Raw genomic sequence first — 26,463 nt, forward strand, 5'->3', positions numbered from 1 at the left:
CGTTTACGTTTTTCACCTTGTTTCATTATTTTTCCTTTTCTTTTTTTGTTTCGTCTACATTGCAACACTGCGATGATGGATCATTTTTTCCACCGATACCATCCGTATGTACAATGCATCACACATACAAGTACAACACTTCGTATGCCGTTCAACAAAATTTACACAAGTACATACTCCATTTCTCGTTTGCTTATGTATTGTATACTCTCGCCGTATAAATATATAAATTTATAATCGGCACAGATTTATATATTTAGACGGGCCATAGGCGTGTATGCGTAATCGTAAATAAAACGTTACCGAGTCCGGTCAAACACACATCTCTGTTTCTCTTTCTCTCCCTCTCTTTCTTTCTATCTATTTCTGCGTACCCGCGGTAATTAATTGTAATGATCACTCGAATGATGAAACTGACACCGCAAACTACCTCTTGTCGAGCAACGTGTATTAGTCGAGAATTAGTTTGTGTTAATCAATGTGCTCCCTCTCGGCCTACGTATTCCCGACAGTCAATTCTGGTTAACTAAAAGAATTAATTTACACAAACTAGCCGGTGTCAGACGAGACGTTCCTCTCTCTCTCTCTATCTCTCACTCTCGCGCGCATCATCGATCAAATAAACGTTCTCCTAATTCGTTAATATATTAATTAGTCTCTACCTAGCATCGTGTTAATCGTTTCATTAACCAATATATTAATACAGAAGAGACTGTGTGGTGGTTCTCTCCCGCGAAACAGAAATCATTCTCTATCTGCCTGATTTCGATAATTCGTTATATACTATTTTACAATTGCCTATATAGTTATTTACAGTTCATTCTCGCGCAACAGCGAATTCATCTATCCTGTATACGTAACCCTAATCCACGTTTCTGTTTCATTTTCTCCCACTCTTTCTCTCCCTCTCTATCTCTCTCTTGTTTACCTATATAATATATATACATTTGTCGTGTATGCAAGAAAAATATCTCTTTGAATGTAATCAATTGGAATTGTATCTTTGGATTGCGACCAAAAATAGATTTAAGTAACAAGTATCCGAGGTGTGTATGTATACGTATGTATATACACGTGTATTGTATAGGTGGGGTGAGTTCTTGCCGATTAAGGATGGTCGATCGTGAAAGACATTGGCCACGCGCTTAGAGCTCTACGAAAGTCGATTGGCAATGCCTAAACGCAAGAAAAACCCAGCTGCGAGACTCGACACTCACGCACGCATGCAAGCACACACACGCGCGCGCGCACACACACACACACACACATCGCGCAACGGCATAGCAAATGCTTCTTCGTTGTGTTTTTCACCATACGTAAACCGTAGACATTTTAAAAAATAGAAGCGAGCATAGGTTGTCGTTAACACGGTGCCTACACGAGAGAGGAGAGAAAAAGAGAGCCAGTCGAAAGTCTGAGTTAGGATTGACCATCCTTAATCCGAAACTAATGTATATACATAAGCATACACCACACACGTGTGTAATTCATTCATCATATACGATCGCCATGATGAGGATATCTAATATTTTATCTCCCGATATTAATCGATATGCAAGTGCAAAAGCCTTTTTTTACCAATTTTTTTCAACATTTTTTCATACTGATCGATTTATACTGATTGAGTTAATAAATTCTTCTATCTATCCTCTACTATTGACATAGGCAAATGATCTCTCGGCCCGATGGTATTTTGTCCTTACACCGTTTGTATACGCTTATGCTTGTGTACAATGTATATATGTATATATCGGTATCATAGAAAAAAACGAAAACGAATCAGATACAATTGCAAAAGTTCTAAGTACGTCGAGAAAATACCACCGGGCTGTACTCATTAAATTTGTGCTTAATTCCGTTAAAACGTATAACGAAGAAGTACCTTTTCCTTTTCACATCTTTGCTTTTTCTTTTCATTTTTTGTGAGACCTTCTCGAAGCAGCAGCCCTATCACAGTGTGGCTCGGAGGTGAAGGCGATTTTCTCTCTCCTTGAAACGGACCAGACTTATAAAACAGACTCTATTTGCTTAATTTCTTTCTCGGGTGGTTCTTGCGGTGACGGCGCAGTTTCCACGATCTCCGGGATATCGTCCTCGTTCTCCTCCTCGATATCTTCATCGATCGGTGTCAATGTATCTACTATCACAGGCTGAGTCTGCAAGCAACAATCAATGGTTAGAATTTTTCTCGAAATTGCAATACCTATATCATTTAATTGTTAAATACCTTCAAGGCTAAGGCCTTGATGTAATCTTTAATTCGATTTTATGAAAACTCGGTAAAGTGTTAGTGTACATGCCTGCGGCGTTATGCACCGTTTCATCGCTGGAGCCATGAAACTAGTGACGGTGCTCATGAAGAAGAAGAATCCTGCCATGAAGAATGGGATACTGTAACTATGTGTCGCGTCGTAAACGGCGCCTGCCAAAGGTGAACCAATGATAGCGGCAGCTCCTCTGAATAAAATTAAAAGGCCGAATGCGTTCGTTAGCTTGTCCAACCCCAACAGGTCTACCAAGATGATTGATGTCAACGAAATGTATCCAGCTGGAATATTCACAAAACCAAATTACCATCACATCCGATACTATAATTCACACGATATATTCTAAAACACTCACATATGGCTATGCCGAAGAAGATGCTCATGACGATGTAAGCCATGTAAGAATGACAAAACGGAGTAGCAGCTACCGAGATTGTCGATATAATTAAACAGATATTATTTAGCAATAACGAATCCACTTGCGGGAAGTCCGCTATGAACCCGCAAGCTACCCTACCCACAGTGTTCGTTATACCAATAATGGACAGTAGAATCGATGCTGAATTCCTTTCAATTCCCTGGAAATCAATCGTTAAAATGTAATCCGCGTACGCCGTGGTATTTAATATTAACACTTTCACCGATGGCTGGGCGAGTGTAAAGGAATAGTGTGTAACTCACGTCTAACACTGCAGCATCTACTAAGTACACGAAGGGAACATAGAGGCCAGCCATTCCAAATACGTTGCTGATACCAATCAAAAGAAATACTGGATTCTTCAGTAGAGATACGTCCATCATCGTCCCCAAAGCCTCTTTAAACGATTCAGGCAACACCAAGCAAGGACATAGTGGTTCTGAAAGATTTTTCCACGGTTACGGAAAGTTCATAGAATGTCGCGACTCTTTCCTTAATCAATTACTCACGTTGAGGCGCTTTCTCAACGTCGGTGTCTTTAAGATCTCCGCGGACAGACTTTGATAAAGAGATCACGCTTTGACGGTAATTTGCAAGCGACTTTTGGCTCTGGTACTCTGGTAAATTAACTACGCTGCCACTGTAAAAAATGTCCTTCCTTGACAGAGGTCGAATAATCTGTGGCTTCTCTTTTGGAATACTAGATTTGCTTGTCGTAAAAGTAATGCTCTCGCCGTCCTGCAACAGCATCAAAATCACTATATGTAGAATGTATTTATTATTAGGTTGCTGTGCATATGAAATGTCCGATTTTAGAATGTGCGAATGTTACGAAGCGTCTCGATAAGAGAATACTATTATAGCCTGCAGATTTATTATATATCATTTTCAGGTACGAAACCGATCTTTAACCTGGTATCTTCAATTTTTATTTAGACATCTAATTTTACTTTTAAATCGAGTTTATATAAATGTCGAGTATGCTTTTTATACGAGCGGAAAAAATAAACATGTTTAACGACAGCATTATGCGACGTTTGATCGAAATGTGGCAGTGAATGGACGCACACATTCGATGGTCAAAAATACTTAAAAATTAAGTGACAGTTTTGTTAATGAGGAACGATAAAAAGATTCAATCTGTTCACTTGCAAAGTTTATCTGTAGACTACTTGATACTAGAATAACCCAATACATATGCTAAACATGTTGACGCGGCCAATACGAAAGTTAAAATAAAACATACATCCACTTCTGCGTTATTGTTTCGCGAGCCCATCACGCTGCTCGTAGAGAGTCTCAGATGCAGACTTTTCCTAATGTCTCCGTTCGAGTTCAACGTTGTTCTGGAGTTCTTGATCGCGCTGAGACTCGGCTTGTATCTCTCGCCCGTGCTGGTCTTGCGGATTCTGTCGAAGAATGGCACGGATCCGTTCTTGGGCAAGCCTTGGACGTGTGTTGTGAAAGCAGGCTGCGAAGCGTTCCTTGGGATGACAGGCTTGAACTCGCTCTCAGACTTTTCCGAATCTTTGGTATCGTCGATGTTCCGTTTGCTCTTCGACTTGCTGGAGATACTCTTCAAGTCCACCAAGCTGCCGCTGTTGCTGGTCGCTCCGCTGGACGAGTGTTCTTGCACTTTGACTTCCGATATAGTGGGGAGGGTCGGTACCGTTGGAACTGGTGTTAAAGGAGTTCCTTTAATATTATGAGTATTGAATGATATGTATCTTGACGAAAAACGATTTGCATCGAGCAACTCTTAGATGGGTTTCGATCGAGTTTAGATTAACGAGGACGAGAGCTTACCAGGCACTAATTGGTCTAGATTGAAACTGGAGTGAACGCCAGGATCAACGTTAATAGGCATCTTCATTCTTTTCTCCATGGACCCGTCCGGCAGTTGAACCATGAAATAAGAACCGCCGATGCTGCCGCGCTCCATTTGGAATCTCTTCTCCTCCGCCATTCTTTGCAGCAGTGGCTTGACGGACGATTGTTTCGGGTATTCCAATGGCCTCATCAGCGCACCGAAGACCTACAATTTTGTGTCGGTTATCGTATGTGATTAGAAGTAGTGATAAGTAGACTGCAGATCTCCTTAAGAAGTTACTTACAGCACAATTTAAAATAAGGCCTGCAAGAATTAAGTTTGCTCCCTTCCAACTATATGTCTCTAATAACATTGTTGCAAGAGGTGCGAACGCGAATGTGCCAAACCCTGATCCACATACAGCGATGCCTGTAGCTAGAGATCTTTTGGTTTCGAAATAATAGCCTACGCAAACTACTGCTGGTAAATATATTAGACCAAATCCAATTCCTGGAAGAAACAACACGATCGAATAAAACATTCCCAAGAGAAATCAGATCAGACTGTAGTTGAACGCAGCTTACATACCTCCCATAACACCGTAAGTCAACATAAGCATATTTACACTGGATGAAAACGTTGAAAGTACAAATGCCGCAGCACCTAAAAAACTTCCAGCCATACATACTGCTCTACAGCCATATTTATTTGTTAAAGCACTGACAACAGGTCCTGGAAAAAAATACAAACCGTTTCATATAGCTACTAATAGAAATATTCTAGGTCAGAAGGAATGTCTTAGTTTCGGAGATAAGACAGCTTCGAGTGCAAAGATTTAAAGAAACAGCTAAAAGAAGAATACTCACCAGCACTGAGATACATGCCGGATAACAATGAACCAACCCATGCAGTCTTGCCCTTTCCCTCGTCGAAATACCTAACAAACTCTCCCAGGAAAACACCAAACGTATAGGCAATACCGTCCACTATCATGTTGCACATGAAGGATGCGAATACCACAACCCAGCCATAGCCACCGTCAGGTGGAGGCGGTATGTCATGGTATTCGCACAGCGATCCCCCTTCATCGTCTGGAGATGTTTCATCGCCTGGTCCATCGGTGTTTGTTAATCTTGCATGCTCTTCCACAGAGTATTCGCTTTCCGTCTGTAAAAGGAAAAAGAGAAGATTGGCATTTCATCTAGAAAAATGTCTATTACTATCCTCCTCATCGATGGAGTATTATTTACTAGACAGAATAGTTTGAATGAATATTTTTTCCCCCGGATCTTGTTGCAGCGTAGCATTGATATTTACGCTTGCCTTGAGTAAACTAGCAGCAGTTCACCTTGAATGGGGCAAGAAAAAGCGTCCTTTTATGCAGGTGCATAAACACACAGACACATCATAGATCAGTGGACTCTCTAGGAGGAAACCAATTAATCGATTCACATGAATTCTAGGAGACTTCAACGAATCGTACATAAGCGAAGAATCCGTGATCGTTCTACTCTTGATTCAGAAATATATTCTGCACAGCAAAACGCCGGTAATTTAATAGTCTTATGAAATTAAGAAATGAAGCGAATCGACGGAAAACCGCGTTTTGGAAGTTGCCTCTTCCAGCGTAATACGAGAACGAACGACAACTCCATAGTATAAGATGATCTCATAACGCAAACGCAAGCAACTGATATTATATGGCTACTGCGGCTTAGCCGGTTCCCTAAGGCTACGTTTATTTAGCGCAACATTTTTCAGAGAATCCGATAACGAGGAAACGATACTCGTCGCTCGATTAGATCGCGTTAACATTTGCGACACAGTTCATAATCAATTTAGCTGAAAATTAATAATTCACTGGAGTCCTAGTTACGAAATGCAATCATATTGAAAGGAAAGACCCGCGGCTTATTTGCAGACGTTTCGGATTAACGAGGGAGTCCGATCAATGACCTCAAGTGGCGACACATTAGCGAATTAACAATCGGCAGATCGGCAGAGTTCGAAATGGATTCCAATCGAAATAAAACGTCCAATCAAACAGAAACATTTTCATTGCGGGACACACGAAATTAATTTCTGTGTTGCGATGGAATTACTTTATTTTAGAAAAATATTTTCGTATCCTCTGTCGTGATTAGACTGTGAATATGCATTTTGTATATTTTATTTGATGAAGTATAATATTATATACATACTACTCTTTTTGGTGAAGTGATTTTCTAGAAAATAAAAATAAATATGGCCGCCCCGTACTTGAATCTACATATAGTACTATTATATAGAATTAACATAGATATATTGTTGTTATACTTTCGTATACGATTATATACTCCACTCACGTTTTATATAATTCAATTTCGCACATCGACACGTGTCAAACACATAACCATCTGCAGTCTAGTCACGGTACATATACATTCGACACATTTCGCGTTCCCATTTCCCTTCGTATAAACTATCTTACTAAATAGACAGTCCGATCGTTTAACCTGCTAACCGAGAACGACGAATAAACTCGTCATTTAAAAAGCGCTTTTCTAGAACGAATGGCGTGTTAACTCGTCCTCAAACTTTGGGAATTGTATGTATTAAAAATCAACGTGTTCGTTTCTTATTATCACCGTTTTACGATGTTTTTCACTTTTACCGGAGAAATCCAGACTCGTCGACTGTAGCAGTAAAATTTCGAGAATGTAAACCTCTGTGGGCGAAAAATAATCGTAAAATGTCACAACATCGAATTTCAGCTACAATGTGGCTTTATCTGTGCCTTGTTCTATATTCTACATTGTATTATATGATCATCCAGATTAAAATTGAGTACAAATGAATTTTGACATTATTGTGTTATGATTGATGTAGTAAATTTTTTTAAAGTCCACAAAATGTAAGAAGGCTGAGAGTATTGTATTGTAACCCTACTCTTATTGCTTAATAATTAATTACTTAATCTACAAATAGTCTGGAATGTCTTACAAAATCTCCAAGAATTTTAAACAACGTGGAACTGCACACAAATACTAACATAAATATTTCTCACATTAGCAATTCAAGGTAAAATGGCTGACAGCTGGAACAATTATCCTGTTGTATATTTACTGTCACATCAAATGTATGCAGTCTTTGCTGAACAGGTTTTTTGAAACTGTTATACAGGAGAATGCTAAATACACAGAATTTATAATGTTAAACAGAATATTTCATGTGCAAAATGTTAAATATAATATTTCATGTGTGAAATGGTAACATAACATAAAATTTGTTAGTGTATGATCTCTTTTTGCAAGTCTTTATCATATATTTGTATGATTAGAGTGCGGATTGAATGCATTTATGACAGAATGGCTACATGTAATATTACAAAGACATTACAAGAGTTCAAGAATGCAGTTATATTATTTTCGACTTATTGAAATGATTAAAAGAGGTAATTCATTTTCATTTAATTTGTGTTCCTCGCAATCGACTTGATTTGCAGTCTATGTTGGACTCAACTTCTAAAATGGTCGCATGCGTTACAAGATCAAAAGTGAACTCGTCCATCTTCCCCAGAAGATTTTTTCTGTATCCGTAAAAAAAATCTGCTTTTAAATCGTCTATGGTTATAATGATATTGGGACAAAAATTCTAAAATGGTCGTAGCTATTATAAACACGTAATAAAGTCGTCTGTGTCTTCAAGAAGCCTAACTCCCTAACAAAGCAGTAATTCGAACTATTTATTCATCCGTCGAAAAAAAGTTGTAAAATCGTTCCCGGATTACAATTAAATCAAATACAAATGACAGAATGTTCGTATATACCATAAACACGACGAGTGAGCTCGTTTGTATCCTCGGGAAGGCGAGCTCCCGGTAAACAGGTTAAAAGTGAATCACTCGGTGCATTTGAATGTCCGACGGTGACTTGGCCGAATGGAAGGAAGGTCAGCGGCGATCAGCTGATCTGCTGTCATTAGAATCGGTAAGGTGTGCGCCACCTAACGTGAAGGCGAGGGAACCTCGAGAGCGGAGTTGTATTGTTTTCGACCTTGTTTCTCGTGGCGGTCGGCGTCGTATTCGCAACGGATGCAAATCGCGAACAAAGGTGACGCAGTGTTGCACGAAGTGCAGAGGTAGAGAGGGGAGAGCGAGCGAGAGACAGACATAGATCTCACGAAAAACAGAGTCAAACATATTAGCCGAAGAAGAGACACACCAGAGTTGGGCATTATTCGAATGAAATTTTATTCTAATGAATAGTTTCGTTCATAGTTCCTCGATCGTTATTCGATTGGCAACTATGAGCATCGTATGATCGTATAGCAATACATGATCGTATAGCGATTGGCCGATCGGTACCAAGCTGCCGGCTAGAGTCGTAAAGCAATTCCTTCTCGAGCATATTCGGCGTTATCCTACTGAATTCAATCGTAATTCTTGAATGACATATAATTTAATAGTTTGGACAATTCTGTATACGAATAAGAAAATAACGATTATAGAAAATGGCTTTCGCCGAATGGTGTGCACACGGCGTGCAGTTGGAAACGGTTTGGCAGCTGTAGTGCCACGAAAGTGTAAATTACGGCCCGACTGTCAAGGCTGGGTCACGTGACTCGTGCAAGCGAATGAGATCACCGGAGAGGATGAAACCCGAGGGGCGCGTACGTTGTACGCGCACGCATGTTCTCTATCGCACGCATGCATGCAGACAGGCAGTGAGTTGGTTAGGCATCAATAGCACGCGGGTTACAAAATAAACAGGGAAGACTGGTCGAAAACGTACCGTGCTGATCTTCCGCACGCGACGCGAGCCGTACCCGCTGTACTGCGACTTGTTGAGCGACACGCGCGACATTCTACGATCGCGTTAATGTCACACTCTCCGACTTGCGTGTCGGCCTCACCGCGCACAGTCGCCGCCGCCGCGCAGAGTTCTATTTTCGTTGAAGTGCGCGCAGCTGCGTACAACACACCGACGAGATGATCTTCGTTCCTCTCCTCGTCACTTTATCCCGTGTTGAACACGTTTTACGCTACCGTGACCAGAGCGAGAGAGAGCAAACCTCGAACTGCCCCTGTGCGATATCGCCAGGAGGTGGGACCGTGTCTCAGTCATCGAAATCCGCTGCCATGTCCTCTCTCGACAACCGAGCGCCCCGTCTGACAGGCCTCTAACGTGCTCGCATCGCGCCAATACGACAAACTGGCCTCGCAAATGGCAATAGCGAATGCCTTGGCTGCCCGCGTTCTTCACACAACTGACGATTCGTATATATTTACACACGATGTTGTTTTATGTGTAGGCTCACGCGACACACAGGTTGGCCGACACGGTCAGCGTTCCGGATCAAGTCCGCGACGAGGTCCAGAACGACGGACGCACTCGAACGAAACGACAAACTATACTGCACGCGCGAATTGTCATGACAACTTCGCCAAAAGAGAGGCCGCGGTGTTGCTCACGCACGAGCGCTGTCAGCGTGTGCAGCTCTACCACTGCGCGAAATTCTATTTATACGTGAACGCCGCGCTCTATAGCGCTACTGCTCGAAGCTTCCTCGAACAAAGTGGAACAAAGTGACTCTGTTCACTTTGTTCACTTTGCAGAGTTTGTTCACTCTGCTCCAGACGTCCTTTCCTCTGTCATCGCGTGTCCTAGCGATTCTCGCCGTGGCCCCCTGGCTCTGTCAATAACACTGATTCGACGAAGGAAATACGCGCGCGAGATCCAGCGAGAATTGTTTGTCGGCGGTTAATCGCGGTTTCTAGGTGAATCCGAGGAAGGACCGAGGCCCTCTTCACAAGGATTTAACTACTCGAGGAACAAAAGGAGCCTCGCCACCACGAGGAGAGCGCCGAGCCCTCGTTCAAGCGGCACTGATCGGCCGTGCGCGAAAAGTTAACCTATAAATGCGAGGCGTCGCACACGCGTCCCCACCCTGTCGCAATTACGTGGCGCGACACCCAGACGACCAGACACGAGTCCGTTGGTGCTCATGGCGACGATCGACACCTTCGATAATATCGTAACCATGGTTTTTGCTTTTTTTTTCTTGTTTTCCTTCGCACTGTTTCGGACGGCGAAACCGAACGCCACGCGAGAGCCCTCAACGTTTACTGTAGACGCCTGTGCAACGCGGTCTATATAAATCTGAACCGGTTACAATTTCGGAGAAAAATATTTCAACCTACTATTTTCAATGATCGTTGGTCTACAATTCGAATTAAAAAAAACTATCTTAAATAAACAGTCAAATTTCCGCAAATCAATTTTTCACAATTGAAATTTTAAAACATAAAATACAATATTTTTATTTTAATAATCTGGAATGTAAAATAAAAACATTGCGTGCAAGAGTATTTAAAATTTTTCTTAATCATGAAAGTAGATTAAGGAAACTTGGATTTATTCCATATTTTCAACTTATTTTGCCACATGTTGAATTACCCCCTCCAGTGTGCCCAATACTGGGACAGCCTGTACACTTATGGAATAAAATAGTTTGCAAGACATCAAAATCATTTTTCAAGAGAACGGTTATTTAAAAAAATGTATAGTTTCAAAATTAAGGTCGATATTTTCAAACAACCGTATGTTGGTCTCTCGTTAACGGTCTCTCACTAACGACAAATGCAAAAGTTCCGTGGACGCATACACTCGAGACTAGTGATTTAACATGCGATCACATTGGAATGATTTGTGCGCGTACCGAGGGTTACGTAAATGAACGCTGTGAGGTGTTAAGAAGCTCAAATCATGATGTAAACAATCCGACGAATTAGAAACGATCCGCGCTGCTGGAGAGCTCTGGCTCAGCCCTTTCTCCCTCCAGTGCGATCTCGATTCGAGTTCGAGACATTGAACATACGCCGATTGCTATGTTTAGTGTGTAGAATTGTCGTTGAACGATGTTTGTTACTGAATTGTTCTATGGATATGCATTCAATGAACTCTGATTCTATTACATTCGATAATTGAATCATTGAAATCCTTTCAATGGAGGAAGTGCTGCATCGATGTCACGTGACTTTCTATTCAGGCATCACGTATGTTTTCGTTATGAAGATTTGTTGCAAGGTAATTATTAGCGGATTTTCTACATTTGTGACTAGCTTGTAGATGTTTATGCAAAATAAAAAATGTGTAAGTAAACTGTAGGGAACAGTAGTAGTGAAATAATAATATATTTTCCCAAATAACATGTCTGTTCGGTTTGGTATTTGGTCGATTCATTTTTGTCATAATGTTCGTCTCTGAATAATGTATAATTAAAGAGGTATGTAACCATTTCTTTAGTGGCAGATTTTCCAAGTAACCTGAGTGGGAAATCCAGCTAACCTATGATCGACTCGTCAGTCAATAATGTATCAAATGAATGAAAATGGAATTATAATAATTAAAAGTATGCCATATTCTCGGGAGAATGTATAATTAAAGAGACTTGCGACTTGCAACAGTTTCTTTTGTACAGGTAAAGTTTTTAACCTGCCGTGTGGAAAATCCAGCTAACCTATGATCGGCTTTCAAATATATCGATAATACTGTTTTTTCCAGATAGTGAAATTCAGTCTGAAAATAATAATAATGATACTGAAATAAATTTCGTTCCTAAAGGATTGAAGTAGACTTCAATAATGGAAGTCGTTGAATCGGAACGGTAAACATATAATATCTCGGAATTATCGCATACCTATGAAAAAAACAGTGGAGCGCACGTTGCGCGGATTAGCCGAGCGCATTCTGCACAAAAAGTTGCAGTAATCGCACGAGTAGGACGATAAACAGCGACTACAAGTACGAAACATCGCGACACGATTTATCGAGGACCGAAACTCGCGAGAGAGAGAGCACCGGATGTGTTTCGCGCGTTTCGAAAACTCGAACCGGGACTTTGTAGACAAAGGAGTACAAAAATAAATGGCTCCGTGACATTGCGTTCCATGCAATGCCAAAGGTCTTTTCGTTGCCGTTTCCATCTACCGGATGAGTTCACTGCATTATTTCAGGAGTCATAATCGATTGCAGGCAAATGACGGATCGTTAAGGAATTGGGCTCATTGTCAGTCGTAAACGCCGCCATGTTGTCCTTTATTGGGTCCTTACTCAGGGCCGTGCAAACTAATACCCCTTTAAATTTTCTTACAAAAATACGTAGTTAAAAATATAGGCCTGAAAATTAGGTTCATATATCTTTAGCTACCAATATTCGTATTAGCTTAATTAACTATAAGCGGAGTTTAAAAGTTCACAACAGTTCGCCTAGATTATTTTTTATTTTAACAGAATTAGCATATATGAAAATAGATGTTTCTCTATTGTTTCATAATGTTTCTAAGATTACAAAGCAACGTTTATTTTCAATTGCCCAGTTGTAATTTAGATAATAGAGCATTTAAATAGTGCATTTAAACAGAATTTAAATAATGTATTCCATTCAAATTATTTGAATTGACATAATTAAGCAATTGTTGAAATATTCGTTTAAAGATACCCAGGGCTGCGGAGACTCGACAGTCTAATACAAAGCACTTGTATGTTATTTATGCATCCCACTATTGCACAACCTACTTACGTATAGCCATTGTTCTTTCAACAATTGTAACTCTACCCTTTAGAACTTTAGACTATATTATCAATTAAGAATGTGTATCGAGCCCAAAATGGATTCAATTCAAAATAGAAGTCTGTTAACTAAATTATGGAATTATCCCTTTCGATGTACCTGAAGCGACAAATCGTAATTTGATCAGTTTGACTCATTTCGAGGTGCACAATGAGCCTCTATCCGTCCGCAACGGATATCAGGGTACGTGTTATCCTTTTCGGATCGCCGAAGGTGTTTACACTTCGATGTACGTACACACAGTTCACTGATCGGTATCATTCAAGAATGATTCACGTTGACCGGCACGGTAGCACCCGGTCGTCGTGTTACAATGGTGAACATTCGTAATCTTATGTAGTTGCTCGCTCCACTTCTGTTATGTAAGGAAACTCGAAAATTTGTATGTTACACGCGGTCGTCTGGCTTGTGTCTCTTCGGACTGCAGAGAAAACGAAACACACTCGAGGAGCCATAAACTAAATTTTACAAACGCTTTGGGTGGACCATAAACTAAACCCTCGTCCATACCGCGTGGGGTTCCGAAGCTGAACGACCTATGCAACTGCAGTGAAGTGCATGTTCAATCACTCTGCGAAATCGTTGGCTTATGAATGTTTAGAGAAAGCTGACTAACGATTATTATTAATAATGTCGATGTTCATTTTTTAAATTGCTTGAAAAATTTCAACAGAGTCAAACGAATACAACAATGATTCTTTTTTTATAGACAGACCATAACGAAACATCATCAGCAGGGACTTACGGTGATCGTTTCGATGCAGGCCATAGTCCGTGGTAGCTCCTCTATAATGATATCAAGCGGTAATAGAGAGACAGAGGAAGAGAAAGAGAAAAAGCGAGACGGAAAGAGACGAGCCCACCTCGAGACCGCACAGACAGACCAGTTTATGCAATTTTTAGCGCAAACCGTTTCGAAACGTTACCTCACCGTGCAAATATTTGCTGGCACCGGTCGTACTTCACGATGAAAGTGACAGTTCCCACAGCGACGGGTATTATCAGCCGGCTGGGAGGATGTCACGTTCAAGATCGAACGGTCGAATTCGAGAGCCGATGGTGACGGACAAGAGACGACGGCTGTCCGTTCTGCCAGAAACCGGTCATATCCTGCCGTGACACGCTAATCACCGAAAGCTGATGGTTGTGCCGACATGAAATTGATCTTGCACGCGAGTTTACCGAAATATCGTATTATCTAGATTGGAGACAGTACACGGAATCGCGGTTAATCGATTGCCATCTAGCTGCCCAGCCATCTGGTTCCTGGCCGTTCAATGAACACCCATCGAGTTGCTGGCTTGATATGGCATTTAGCCATATAACAATCTAGCAATCTAGATGTCTGTATATCCAACCATCTAGCCGTATAATAATCTAGAATCTAGATATCTATAGGTATAGCTATCTAGCTGTCTAGCCACCTAGCCATCTGGCTATCTAGGACTCTAGATATCTATGCATATATCTACCAATGCAGCAATCTAGATATCTATATTGTATCTAGCTATTTAGCCATCTAGCTCTTTAATGCCCATTACAGTGCACCCCTATAATTAAAATCACACAAGTGAAACACCGTTTTCGAACACTAGACATAATTTTGTCAATCAAGTTATGATCTATTCACTCCCATGGATCAACCTCAGTAGCCAGATTTTGCAAGAACCAACGTCAAAGAACCCGAAGACGATCTCGAAGCGAGCACGCACAGTGGGAACACTCTCCTACAGATCTACGAGAAAAGGGAATGTAAGGAGGATCGCCGCAGAAAGAGATACAGCACGTCAAAGAGACCGGTACCACTGGAAAACTGGTAGCACTCGTGAGCACGCGAGCACTGTTGCGCCGCGCCGTTGCGACGTTTGTTCCACGATGCTCTTGTGTCGGACGAGGCTTATGAATTAATTAGATAATAACCAGCGACAATTAGAGCTGAAGGCACGAGCGCAATGAAAACACCATCTGCTTCTCATCGGCCGCGGAAAAATTAACGGTCGAGCTACGGAACTGTATACTCTACACCGAGCCAATTCGCAGTAATTGACGAAACGCTGCCCTGTTTCTCCCACTGATGCGGCTGGCCTACGTCGCGGAACAAGGAAACATTGTTCGACCGATATCTTCGATTCGTCTGCACTTCCATATATGAATGAGTCCTCTTTCCCTTTTGTTACGAATAATATTGTCTTGTGGATTTTTATCGCGAACTGGATGATACGGGTTTGGAAACGTTCTGCGAAGTAAATTGAAGTCAGCAAATATGCTCATCGATTCATAGGAATTGGGTAAAATCGAAACAATTTAGTTAATGGAACAAGATCTGATGAGTTGGCTCTTGTAGCTTGGTAGCAAAGGTAGGTTCAATTTATAAGGTTAAAATAATTTCCAAGTCAAGATAAATCATTTTGTTACCGGACTACAGTCAACAAACTTCTGACGCGACCGACTCAACAACCACAGAAATCAGATAAAATCAAAGAAATTTGCTTAATCAAATGGTCAAGTGAAAAGCTCGGTTTCAATTAAACTCTTCGCTCAATTCCAACAAATTTCTAATATGTTCGCTATCGATGCAGCAACCACAAAAATTGAAAATAAAACAATTTATTTAACAAAAAAAGAACTGACTATCACATTAAAACGATTTTTAAGTCTGGATAAATAGGTTCGTTACTAAAATACAGTCGATAATAATTTATTCAACTAAACGGACATTAATCAGTTGACGCTTGTAAACTTTGCAAACGCAATTTGTCAGATAATTTTCAAGTTCGGACAAGCGATGTCGTTACGAAAACAGTGTTAATAAAATTTTAAAGCGGACTTCAGCGTAACTTGTTTTATGTTAATTTCTGCAGAGTTGGTAGATGGAAATCGATTTTGCTCTGCTGCATTGGAAACACGAGCAGAGGATTACCTAAGCCTTCGGACAGTTACATCAACACACATTCAACAATTATTAGTTTAAAGTTGCTTGGTAATCCACTTAGGGTTTAAGTAAACTATAAATCGTTGCGCTACATTGTTAAAAGGAAGAATTTCCGAGTCTCACTCGATTTTTCCGTCATGTACACAACATCTTATCATTTTACGATTTAAATTCTGCATTAACATATTGCATTTTTAGATTTTATGTATTTGTATTATCTGTTAGACTAATTAACTAATCAATATCATTTAATCTACATTGATGAATGACTTTGACGAGTGAAAATAGTATAATAACACTATTTCCAAATTCACATAAATCCACTCATTTTTGTTATAGATACAAAAATGAATAGATCAAGTACGAACCTGTAAATACATTAGAAAAAATTGAATAATGTTGTTACACTATTCTCGACTTACTAAAATTCTGAGAAGAGAAAACGCACTTCCATGCATCTTGTGTTTCTTACAATAGACTTGGATAGTTTTCGTGTTATATAAAGATCGACAATCTGGTAATCATAGTTTCGGAAACGCGTGGACAAGAACCAAAATGGCGTCCGGCCGGGCGCGCTTCCTTTCGGAGCGCACATAAACGCGACCGACGCGGCTCGCGGCGCGACGTCACGCAATAAACGAGCATTTGGTTCTCATCTTGGCGGAAACGTCCGCGTCAGCGACGCCTTGAAATGACTCAGAAAACACAAACGATCCGGCCGGCGATATTTTCCTGAATCGCAGCGGGGCAATTGTTTACGAGGTTTGCTAGCCTCTTCTGCGCTCTGTCCCAGTTTGCTTAGGACCGGCGAGAGATACTAGCACGCAGTCCCGCGCGATAAAACCAGTAAACCACCGCGAACAGAAAGGAAGAGCAACGTTCCCGGCAGTTTCGATGAATCACAAATCATGATTTGCTTCGTTGTTTGTCGGTTCCATGCACCCGCACGATTATCGTAACGCAACCTCGTCTGGAATTATCTTCGTCTATATTCATTATTCTATTCCGTGCGTTTTCTTTGCCGAACGATTGTTCGCCGATGCGTTCCCGATGTATCTACTCTCGAGTAACGTTTCCACTTATCGTCGGCTTAGCTCGATCGAAATTTTGTCCCGTCGCGTCGTGTCGATCGACGCCATATTTCTTCCGTCCGCCCGATACTTAACCCATTTTTCGGAGCGAGCCCCTCTCGGATGCCTCGAGTGCGCACTTCAACGCGAAGATACTACGATAAAGACCTACAACGGTACACGATTGGAAATGTGTGACGAATTTCTTCGGATGGTGGAACATTGTCGCCGAATGTCGAATATTGTTCTTCTAAATTGATCGGTAAAGAATCGTATGAAGAACGATTTGAAGCGCAACGTGAAGAGCCAATTTTATTTTTCTTTCTAGCAAGCTAAGAAAGATCTGATGATCAAAACGGCGCTATTTCATATATGTAGATTGTGATCAGTATAATATTTTCTACGTTCTCCGAAATGGCACTATTTTCCTGTAATATTTTTCTTGTTGTAGAACATGTAACTCGAAGCATCTGAGAATTGCAGCTCTGGTGACGATAACGAGTAAATCGAAGATTACCCAACGATACTGCGAGCGACACAGGGATCGAGCCTAATCGGGTTTAATCAGACCGAGGGGATTATGAAAATGTACCGGTGGGCAATCGTGGATGATTAATCGAATATTTGTTTTACCATTATCGTTCAGGAACGGTCAGGTTCATCGATCCCGTCCTATTAAACGTCGTCCATTCGTTCGGATGACGGGCCCACCCGAATATGTCGACGGCAAGCCGGCTTGCGTCATTTCTGAAGAGTAAACCGTCAAGATGGCCCTTGAAAATAGGTAATTGTAAGAGAAACACGTAGAACGGTGTTGTTTGCGCGTTTTAACTTTGGCTGACCGACTAGCCCGCGGGATAAGAGAAATACCTGGCATCGATACAGAACGATAACGAATTCAACAAACACTCAAAAGATAACGCGTGTGCTCGCGCCGTAATAAAGTACATCTTAATCCGGAGCCTCGGTACGAATCCATTGTAAAACTGGCACGTGATACGGTGCGCGGCCGCAAGAATCATGAGACGATATTGTAATACTCTCTGCGGACGATAGTCTTGCATTCAGGATTCCTCGATCGAACGCGTCACTGCATTCCGCGGGAAGCATTAATTTTCATACGCCAGATGAAAATCTTGAAAATCGGAGAGAAATCTGCGTGGGTCGATGCTATTCCAGACGACTCGGAGTTGCTATATGTTTTTGCAGCGATGGTAATCGAGACTCTCTCTGGAGCTTAAATGATTTTCATCTTTTGATATTTTTGTTTTCCTCCTTCAGACATAAAGGTTTACTCCCAGTTTATTTGTTGTTGATTTTCGAAAATTACGAAATTCCAAATCATTAAGCTCACGAGATCTTTCGCTACAGCTTGAACGTTGTGCAAGGGGTTAAAAATGCGAATGAAAGTGCAAAACTGGGCGTCAATGGGTTAATATCAGCTCATTATCAGCGTCCCGTCGGCCCGGCAACACGTAGGCCACTTTCACTCGCGCGTCTCGCTTATAATCCGATCGTATCGCGCGTTTTCATATTTACCTTGAGATTCCGCGTTTGCCCGCCATTAACCGGCCTCCGGCGAAGCCGTCACGTAAGGATTTTCGCCGGTCGCGGAATTTTGCGAGACGCTAGCGCGAACAACAACGATGTTCGTGGAAAGACACGCCCACTAATCGGCCGGCGGCGTTTTGCAGTCGATACCGGTCTAATTGTGTGCTAACACGACCGCGAAACACTGTCGCCGCTCGCCGCCACCACGTGGTTGCAGCTGCCTCTCTGCGACCGCTACCTTTTTCCCCTTTGGAATTCGTCGAGCGAATTTAGACGGTTCGCGGGGGTCAATGGCGCTGTCAATGAATGTCGTGGGAGATCATTGTGGAGACTACTAAGTTCATATTCGGAAGGTCTTAGTATTACAGCACTGTTTGATGACTAGACGATTTTCTGCTAGCAATCCTTTGGGAATGAGCCAGTGTGGACTACGTCTTGACAGTGTAGTCTTGACAGTGTGCTCTAAGACGTTAGATGTGCAGAAAGAAAATTGTTTGATATGTTTTATATTACAATTGGTGAAATTATACATTGCAGAAGACGTTCTTATGGGAAATATGTATAGAATATTCATTAATGAAGTAAATAAGAAAAATTGTGAAATGTCGGAATGAATTCAATCTTCTCATTCTTATAAGGCAACACATGCTAGGATACTTGAGCATTAAACGCGGTGTATGTACAATAAGGTATGACTGAAGATAGGTGAATGATTGATGCATGAATGAGTGAGATTGTAAGATAATAGAGCAATTATTGTAAACCCAGCCACGAGGTTGAATAATAAACCATCTACGTACTTATCTTGAATACATGTCTATCTACGTAGTTGTTTTTAATCCACTTCTTCTCAACACGTTAGTCTCCCTATTGCTTCTAGCATTATAGCTATCCGAATTAATTGCCGGACAGTTGTTTACAAAAGAAGAATAAATCTAGCTATCCCAGGTCAAGAGTGTCTGCATCTATTTTCACTCAGTGGATCAAACTCGTCATTAATCTATACTTCTGCATCGACGTGTATATGTATAGCGATCATTTGAATCGACTATGTACAAGCATCCATACAGTAATTTTTTTTGAACGTATGAATGTATCCTGATCTTGAATGTATTATGACGGCCATTAAGCATCATTTGAGGCATTTCATTCGTTTTCCAAATGCAAAAATAGCATGAATTGCCATTCATTTCAATCAACGTGAACACTAATAGCTGAAGAGAAACCTTTAAAGATTGAACAAGTTGAATAACGGCTCAATAACAATCTCAGGAAAATGGTTCAGTGTGAAGAATAGCTCAAGAAAATGGTTTTCTAAATATCCTCAGGAAAGTGGCTCGATAAAAACGTCAATAAAATAGCTTATCAAAAATATTAAGAAAATGGGTTGCTAAAAATATTAAGAAGGCTGAAAATCTCAAAATGGTTCAAAGTTGCCTATCGTTTCTATCGCAACTTGCCCGATAACCGAAGACCATAGATAGGCAACTATCTTCAAGATTGAAGTTGTGCAAGTAACTGATCAAATAAGTTTGAATTTAAGCCGATGAATCTAAGTCGATTTTCTCTTTGTACGCATGTAGGTAGCAGTTTAGATCAACGCGTGCTCGATCCATCATCTCTTCGCACGGAACGCGTTATCGAATCGCGTGTTTATCGGACGGGGAGTCGGCAAACTTGCGAATTGAAGCAGAATGTGGCGACAGATGTTACGGAGTATCGTTGGGGATGTCGAAGAACGATATGAAATGGTGTTGCTGCGAGTTGAACCTTACTCTCTCGAGCAACCTTTTATCAACGTATCATCGAATATCATCGTACAGCTGTTTTAGAAAGATTTATAAGATAATCGTGCGAACCAAAATTTAATATTATTTAAAAAATGGCTGAACATTGAATAGACACATTCTTCTTATCTTCACAAAGTAATGTAGAATAGTTGCTTTTAGTGTTCCGTGAATGACTGTTAAAAAATTTGCAGTTAGAAGGGAAAAAATTACACACAATTTTTAGTGGACATGGTGCAATAGCAACGATCGATGAAGCACGCTCTATTTCAATGAAGACTATGATGACGTGTTTATTAAAACTTGCGAATTGCAGAACAATATGCCGATGTTGCAATACATTGCGATAGATATTACACAGTACAATTGCATACGAATTGAATCATACTCCCAGCGAATCAATTAACATTTTAGCAAAACATGATCGAATTTCATTCGTCGTTGTTCGGTGATTCTACAGACTAATATTCCACAACGAAAGGGATTCTCGTTCCTAAGACGAATATTGACATGAATATTCAAAGTCATTGAATATCGAATGATAGAGGAGTACCGTAATATGTATACATATTCATACACTTTATTGAAGAAACAATACGCAGTGAATATGCTCCACCTGAATGGGGATGGTGGTGTGCGTATCGAACGGAGAGTTGGCAGACTAGGGGATTAAAGCAGCTTGCAACTAGACAAATGTTGGAGTCGTTACGAAATGGACCGTAATCTCAGTGAATAAACTAACAGTTTATCAACGAACGATCAGATACATTTCCCGGCTATTTCAGGAAGAATAACAACAAACTTATGGAGTGGAATCGGACAACGAATTGGACTCCAGAGTTCCTAAGACCGTACATTCTGAACACTGTTACCCAATTAACCCATATTAATTCAAGTAGCAAAAACGTTCGTATAATTTATTTTTTCTTAAATTCTTCTGAAAAATCAAGTTTTGACCGATGGTTTCTTTTGCACATTTCAACCTTGTGATGAATAGAGTACGATGCAACCAAAAGGATCGTTGACCTTTAGACCTTGAGATTCAAGGTCAAGGTAAATTTTGCTAAAAAAAGGAGATATAAATGGACGTTGCTATAAAATGAATCTTAGTTTCAGCGGAGAAACTAACACTTCATCAACTTCGTCAATTAAATCCACTCACGAGGGACTCTGTGGTCTGATATCCACGTTCCCGAGAGGACTATCAAAATATGTAGACAGAATGTCTCCTAAGCCAGACCATGTGTTGCTATGAACCTTAACGTCAGTAACCATCACTTTATCGACAAACGACAGAGCCGATGCTCTAAAATCCACATTTCCAGGTGGTCTATCAAAGACGTAGAGCCGATAGAATTTCTTACATACCTTATTTTTGGGCGACATGGCTGGCTAGGTACGTCGACCAGGTCTAATCACGACTGAACTTGCAGGATCGTCGAGCAGCTTCGATCGGGAATGAAGATGAGTTCACCCTCGGTTCAACGAGTGATCGAATGAGAGGGTGGATGCGAGACTCGGCGGGACTCGCGCCACCTGAGTGGACAGCGTCCAGCGACGGCACGGAAGAACGAGCGATATGAAAATGCGCGCTGCTGAACCACCGGCTGACTTATCGCGTTGCGGACTCTCCGACGTCCATCCGATTCCCCACTCTATGGAATCTCCATCTCACTCCATTTCCCTTAGTCGAGTCTTCTCCCGTGTGCATATGTCCTATCGTCTCCCGTTTTGCTTTATAGTTAGTCGCGCTCCCTCTTTTGTTTCTCCCTCTCTCTCTCTCTCCCTGTGTACGCCTCACCGTGAGCAGCTTTTGCTCTCTCCCTCTCTCTCTCGATGGACTCGAGAGACGAGAGACCCTAGCCGTCTTCCTTCCGCTACAGATTTCCACGCAGGCATTAGTCACGACGAGAACGAGCACAGACACCACCGGACAAAAGCGATCTATCGATAGGTACAAAGTTCTAACTGGTCGTGGATACTGAAACCGGGATAGAGATATCGTAAGAGGATCATCAGCTAACCAAACACGATCGCTTCAGACACGGTCTACTGAGAGAAGTTGTTAATTCAGAGAATTTGCTGCGAACGTCTTGAAAGACTTCGCAGCTGAACAGATTTTGGATTGTTCCTGGAGGACGCGTCCACCGCCGGACGCCATCAGACGTCATCGGGATTCTAGCTGGACGTCTTTCGTGATTTTGCTAATGTTTTCGGAGGTAAGTGACATTTTGAACACATCGTAGCTACATTTTCTGGAGGCCTCATGCGTTCTGTTAACAGATTACGGATTTTGTGTACTTATGATAAAAACGTGTAGCTGAAATTTCGGCTAGCTATCAAGTAATTTGATTTTATCCAAAGGTGTGAGCAAAATGCGAACGGTCGCAGGCGTTGTCTTTTATGTAAAAATCATTTGTTTATCTGTACGATTGACTGCGTTATGAAACTTTTTATCACTAAACGAAGATTGATTACATTATTTAATAACATCATCTGATACAATAATTTCTGATAAAGTCACTCGACAACATGTTACGGAAAGATACAGAGAATTTTATAACGGAGCATGCTTAATAGCAATTCATTCTAAAACGAAATAAAAATTATTGTCCTACATTAAAGCTATTGTTTTAATAATTAATTGCTCAACGCAACAAGCTTACTACAGAAGCGGTAATTACCAGATCAGTTCAGAAAAAATGAGAAATGTTATTAGAAGCATGGAATGATTCAGACCACAGTGCGAACGTTAACGCCACGCGGCAGCAGGCGAACTGTTCGGTAAACGGTTCGATCCGCAAGAGCGGAAATTCGGGTGGAGGGGAGGTTCTTGTAGAAAACGTTTGAAAGCCAGCCAATTATCGTCAGGACTCATCTAGTTCTGCGAGTTACGCTAACCGGGATCTCGGTTTCGTCATGGAAAGAGTTTTCTGGGGGCGCGTTTCTGTTTTACGACGAAAATAGAGCGGCGTTCGGTTCCTCCCACGCGCGCACACGCTTGTGGATACGCCGACCTCGCGCGCGAATTCGGTCTCCTATACCTTCCGGTTTACAAGCGGGAAAATCGGGGCCGCTCGATAACCACGGATGGTATCGGTACCATAAGTAGAAACTAGGCGATAGGAATGCACCCTATCCGGGACATGTTCAAGCGGCGCCTGGAAGTTCAGAGGTGAAGCCACAGCCAATCTTCAATGGGGAAACGAGAAGACTCGGAGCACGAGATGCCGGAACGTTTTCGAGCAAAATAGATGATACATACTTGTATTTTATTCATTTCAACTGAACCCCTTGGCCCACGATTTATTTTACCGATTTATTTATTTTATCAATTCTTCATTGAAGTTCATATTACAATAAAAATAATATTGGAAATTAGGCGATAGGATGCACCCTGTTCGGGACATGCTGAAGCGTCTGGAAGGTCAGAGTTGAAGCCACAGGCAATCTTCAATGAGAAAACGGGAAGAATCGGACTACAATGATTTCGAATTCCTCGATGAACGAGGATGAGCCGAAGAAACCCTTGAAGAACGGATCTGAAGATTAAAGACTTGGACCGTGGAGACCGGGGGTGAGTTCGGTCCTTTTTGGGGTGATTGAAATCGAGAATTGGAAGAATTATGGCACAGACTTTTTTAATAGGTTCTGTTAAAAAACGTTAAACGCGATATGTTCATAAAGATCCGCAGTTTGATTGTACCATATTCTTCATTCAACAACCCTCATACAACCCCCTGCATTTCCCCGACGTGTAACTGGAACAGGTTTGAATGAAAATAGATGTTTGTTCATCGATATTAAACAAGTTCTCAATCACCGTAACAGGTACAGAATAGTGTACTGTGAGTTCGATGAATACCACTACAAACTACAGCAATGAGAAACAATTATTGCTGTTCAATTGAAGTCAAAACGTTCCTATGTAACTTGTTTCCACGGAGCTTTTGTTGGTTACAGCGACGTGATTAAATTATTAAAGCCACCACGTAACGGTTTCCCATAGTATTACTCAATGTATATTTGCAATTTACAGTTTGCAATTACCATGACTTCATACAGACATGAAACGGATTGATTGTAGCTAGGTTTTCATTTCAAAATTGTTTTTTTCGTTTATCATAAAATCGTCAATTCATGTGAACAGCTGTAATACTGCATATATTCTTATGTAATATTCCAAATGAATTTTTTGGAACTTTTTAATTGATATCCTTGATCGATAGCTCTAGTTTTTAATCACTATTGTCTATTTTTCGAAAGAAGAAACTTGAGGCACGTTGATAGTCATAACAGCTGTCCCCCCTTCTCAGGCAATTCAAATGTAAATTATAGGAATCGGGTGGTCATGACTAGACTGCAAATTTTTATGCAAAGATTCCTTCTGATAAATGTAAATTTGCACACGTTATAAATACATGAAAATCTACAGCCTAATTATGACTGTGGAAAAATTTGTTGTGACAAGGAGAGGTCGTCAGAGTTGCATCGCAATTTTATAAGCGGATAATATGTTAGTATGCACCCTACAGTGAACGCGAAACGCTCCAACGTCGAATTACGAAGCTTTTACTTTACCGACTATGATCTATGAACTTCTTGTATGAGACCCTAAGCTCCTGGATAACAAAATACTATCAAATTTATTACTTTTATACAACTTCTAAAAACAATGGCCGAATTACAGTATCCACTGTTTAATTTTCCTAACATTTTCATAGTGACGTCTCTAATAAATCAGCAATTTTGTTCTAGGAAAGAAAAAACTGGAAATGTTTGCGACCCAATCATTGCCAACTATGTACCAACTATACAGTTACCAAAAATGTCCACTTTACTATCACTGATTAATAAAATCGTTTCACAAAAATTCAAAAATATCTTCCAATCATTACCAACTGTGCAAAAACTTTCCAAGGATTACCAAAAAAAAAAGAAATCGTTTACAAACCACATTTCAAACCCACCCTCTCAAAGGGGTACAGAAGCTCCATTCAGACACAATTCCAGCATCCTCTCTCGCGAACAATTAATTAAAATCTCACTTACGATGTTGTTGGCCTTAGTATGTATCTGCAGGCCATCGTCATCCCCAATCTGGTCGCCAATCTGTTCTCGGCTACTTGCGGGGCCCATGTCGGCGCCGCGGCGCCTCTCGATTCTTCTAAATCCTCACTGCCCGAAATCGGCTGGACCGGGTGGATCCAGCAGCGGCCAGATCCCACGATCCGAGGAAGGGTGGGGGGTGGAAGGAAGGAAGAAGTCGCCGATCTACGGATAAGATCGACGGAATCCCGACGATGCGATCCGGATGACTGTCTCGGGCGGTCGGCAGGCGCCCCGTGTCCGTCTTTATAATCCTTGGCAATCCATTGGGTTCCAGTGGGTTCCTGGAACCATCGGTAGCTGCCGAACAACAGAAAGCTTTGTTTTCGGGCGTATCCTCAATCCATCGGTGTCGGGACACCGTAGCACAGTATCGGACCCAGCAACGATCCTACCCCCCGTGGTATCGCGGATGTCCTCTTGGATGGACGTCGCTCGTGCGTCACCGGTCCCTGCTCGGTGCCCCGTTGTCTCACCCGCGACACGACCGCCACCACGAACGATTTACCACGGAAGTAGCCGACGAGGATGAGGACGAAGACTAGGTGGACAACAGGATCCCGAGGTCTTCTTCCTGCGTAGAGAGTGTTGTCCTCCAGCGTTCCTCCTCGCGGGCGAACGGACCGACTCCCGGACCGATTCCGAATCGGTTCGGGGATTACTTCCTTTTTATTTTTTCGCGGCGGTTTTCACGGATCGAAGGCCGGCCGGGTGAAGGCGGACGCGAAAAATCCTGTTCGAGGAGAATTTTCTCGCAGACGATCCCGCCGCGGGTGGGTAGCGCCGCGGCGCCCCGGGATCAATAAAACGACCGCCCGGCCGTCGCCTTTCCTAGGTCCTGCCTGCCTGCCTGCCGTGATCTCCCGTTTGCTCGACGCCGGACGTCGCGACGCGCGCCCTCCCCCG

General features: G+C 41.6%; 1 protein-coding gene across 6 annotated transcripts; it reads right to left on the reverse strand.

Annotated features, from left to right (window-relative positions):
- LOC143210923 (monocarboxylate transporter 9) lies at positions 1-26,394 on the reverse strand. 6 transcript variants are annotated; one of them, XM_076428211.1, is made up of 12 exons: positions 25,953-26,394; positions 25,501-25,857; positions 5,362-5,662; positions 5,084-5,227; positions 4,800-5,005; positions 4,492-4,720; positions 3,932-4,380; positions 3,195-3,423; positions 2,949-3,124; positions 2,623-2,845; positions 2,301-2,548; positions 1-2,156 (listed from the first exon to the last, which is right to left on the reverse strand). In XM_076428211.1, exons 2-12 carry the CDS (start codon positions 25,585-25,587, stop codon positions 2,007-2,009), a joined length of 2,442 nt encoding a protein of 813 aa, XP_076284326.1. In that variant the 5' UTR covers positions 25,588-25,857; positions 25,953-26,394; the 3' UTR covers positions 1-2,006. The 6 variants fall into 6 exon arrangements, with proteins under 6 accessions (XP_076284326.1, XP_076284328.1, XP_076284330.1 ...); XM_076428213.1 differs by having other exon boundaries at positions 3,932-4,362; positions 25,501-26,394; XM_076428215.1 differs by lacking the exons at positions 25,501-25,857; positions 25,953-26,394 and adding an exon at positions 21,817-25,450.
- Between the last annotated feature and the right edge of the window lie 69 nt (positions 26,395-26,463).

This window comes from Lasioglossum baleicum, chromosome 7 (genome assembly GCF_051020765.1).
Source record: "Lasioglossum baleicum chromosome 7, iyLasBale1, whole genome shotgun sequence".
Taxonomy (NCBI): Eukaryota; Metazoa; Arthropoda; class Insecta; order Hymenoptera; family Halictidae; genus Lasioglossum; species Lasioglossum baleicum.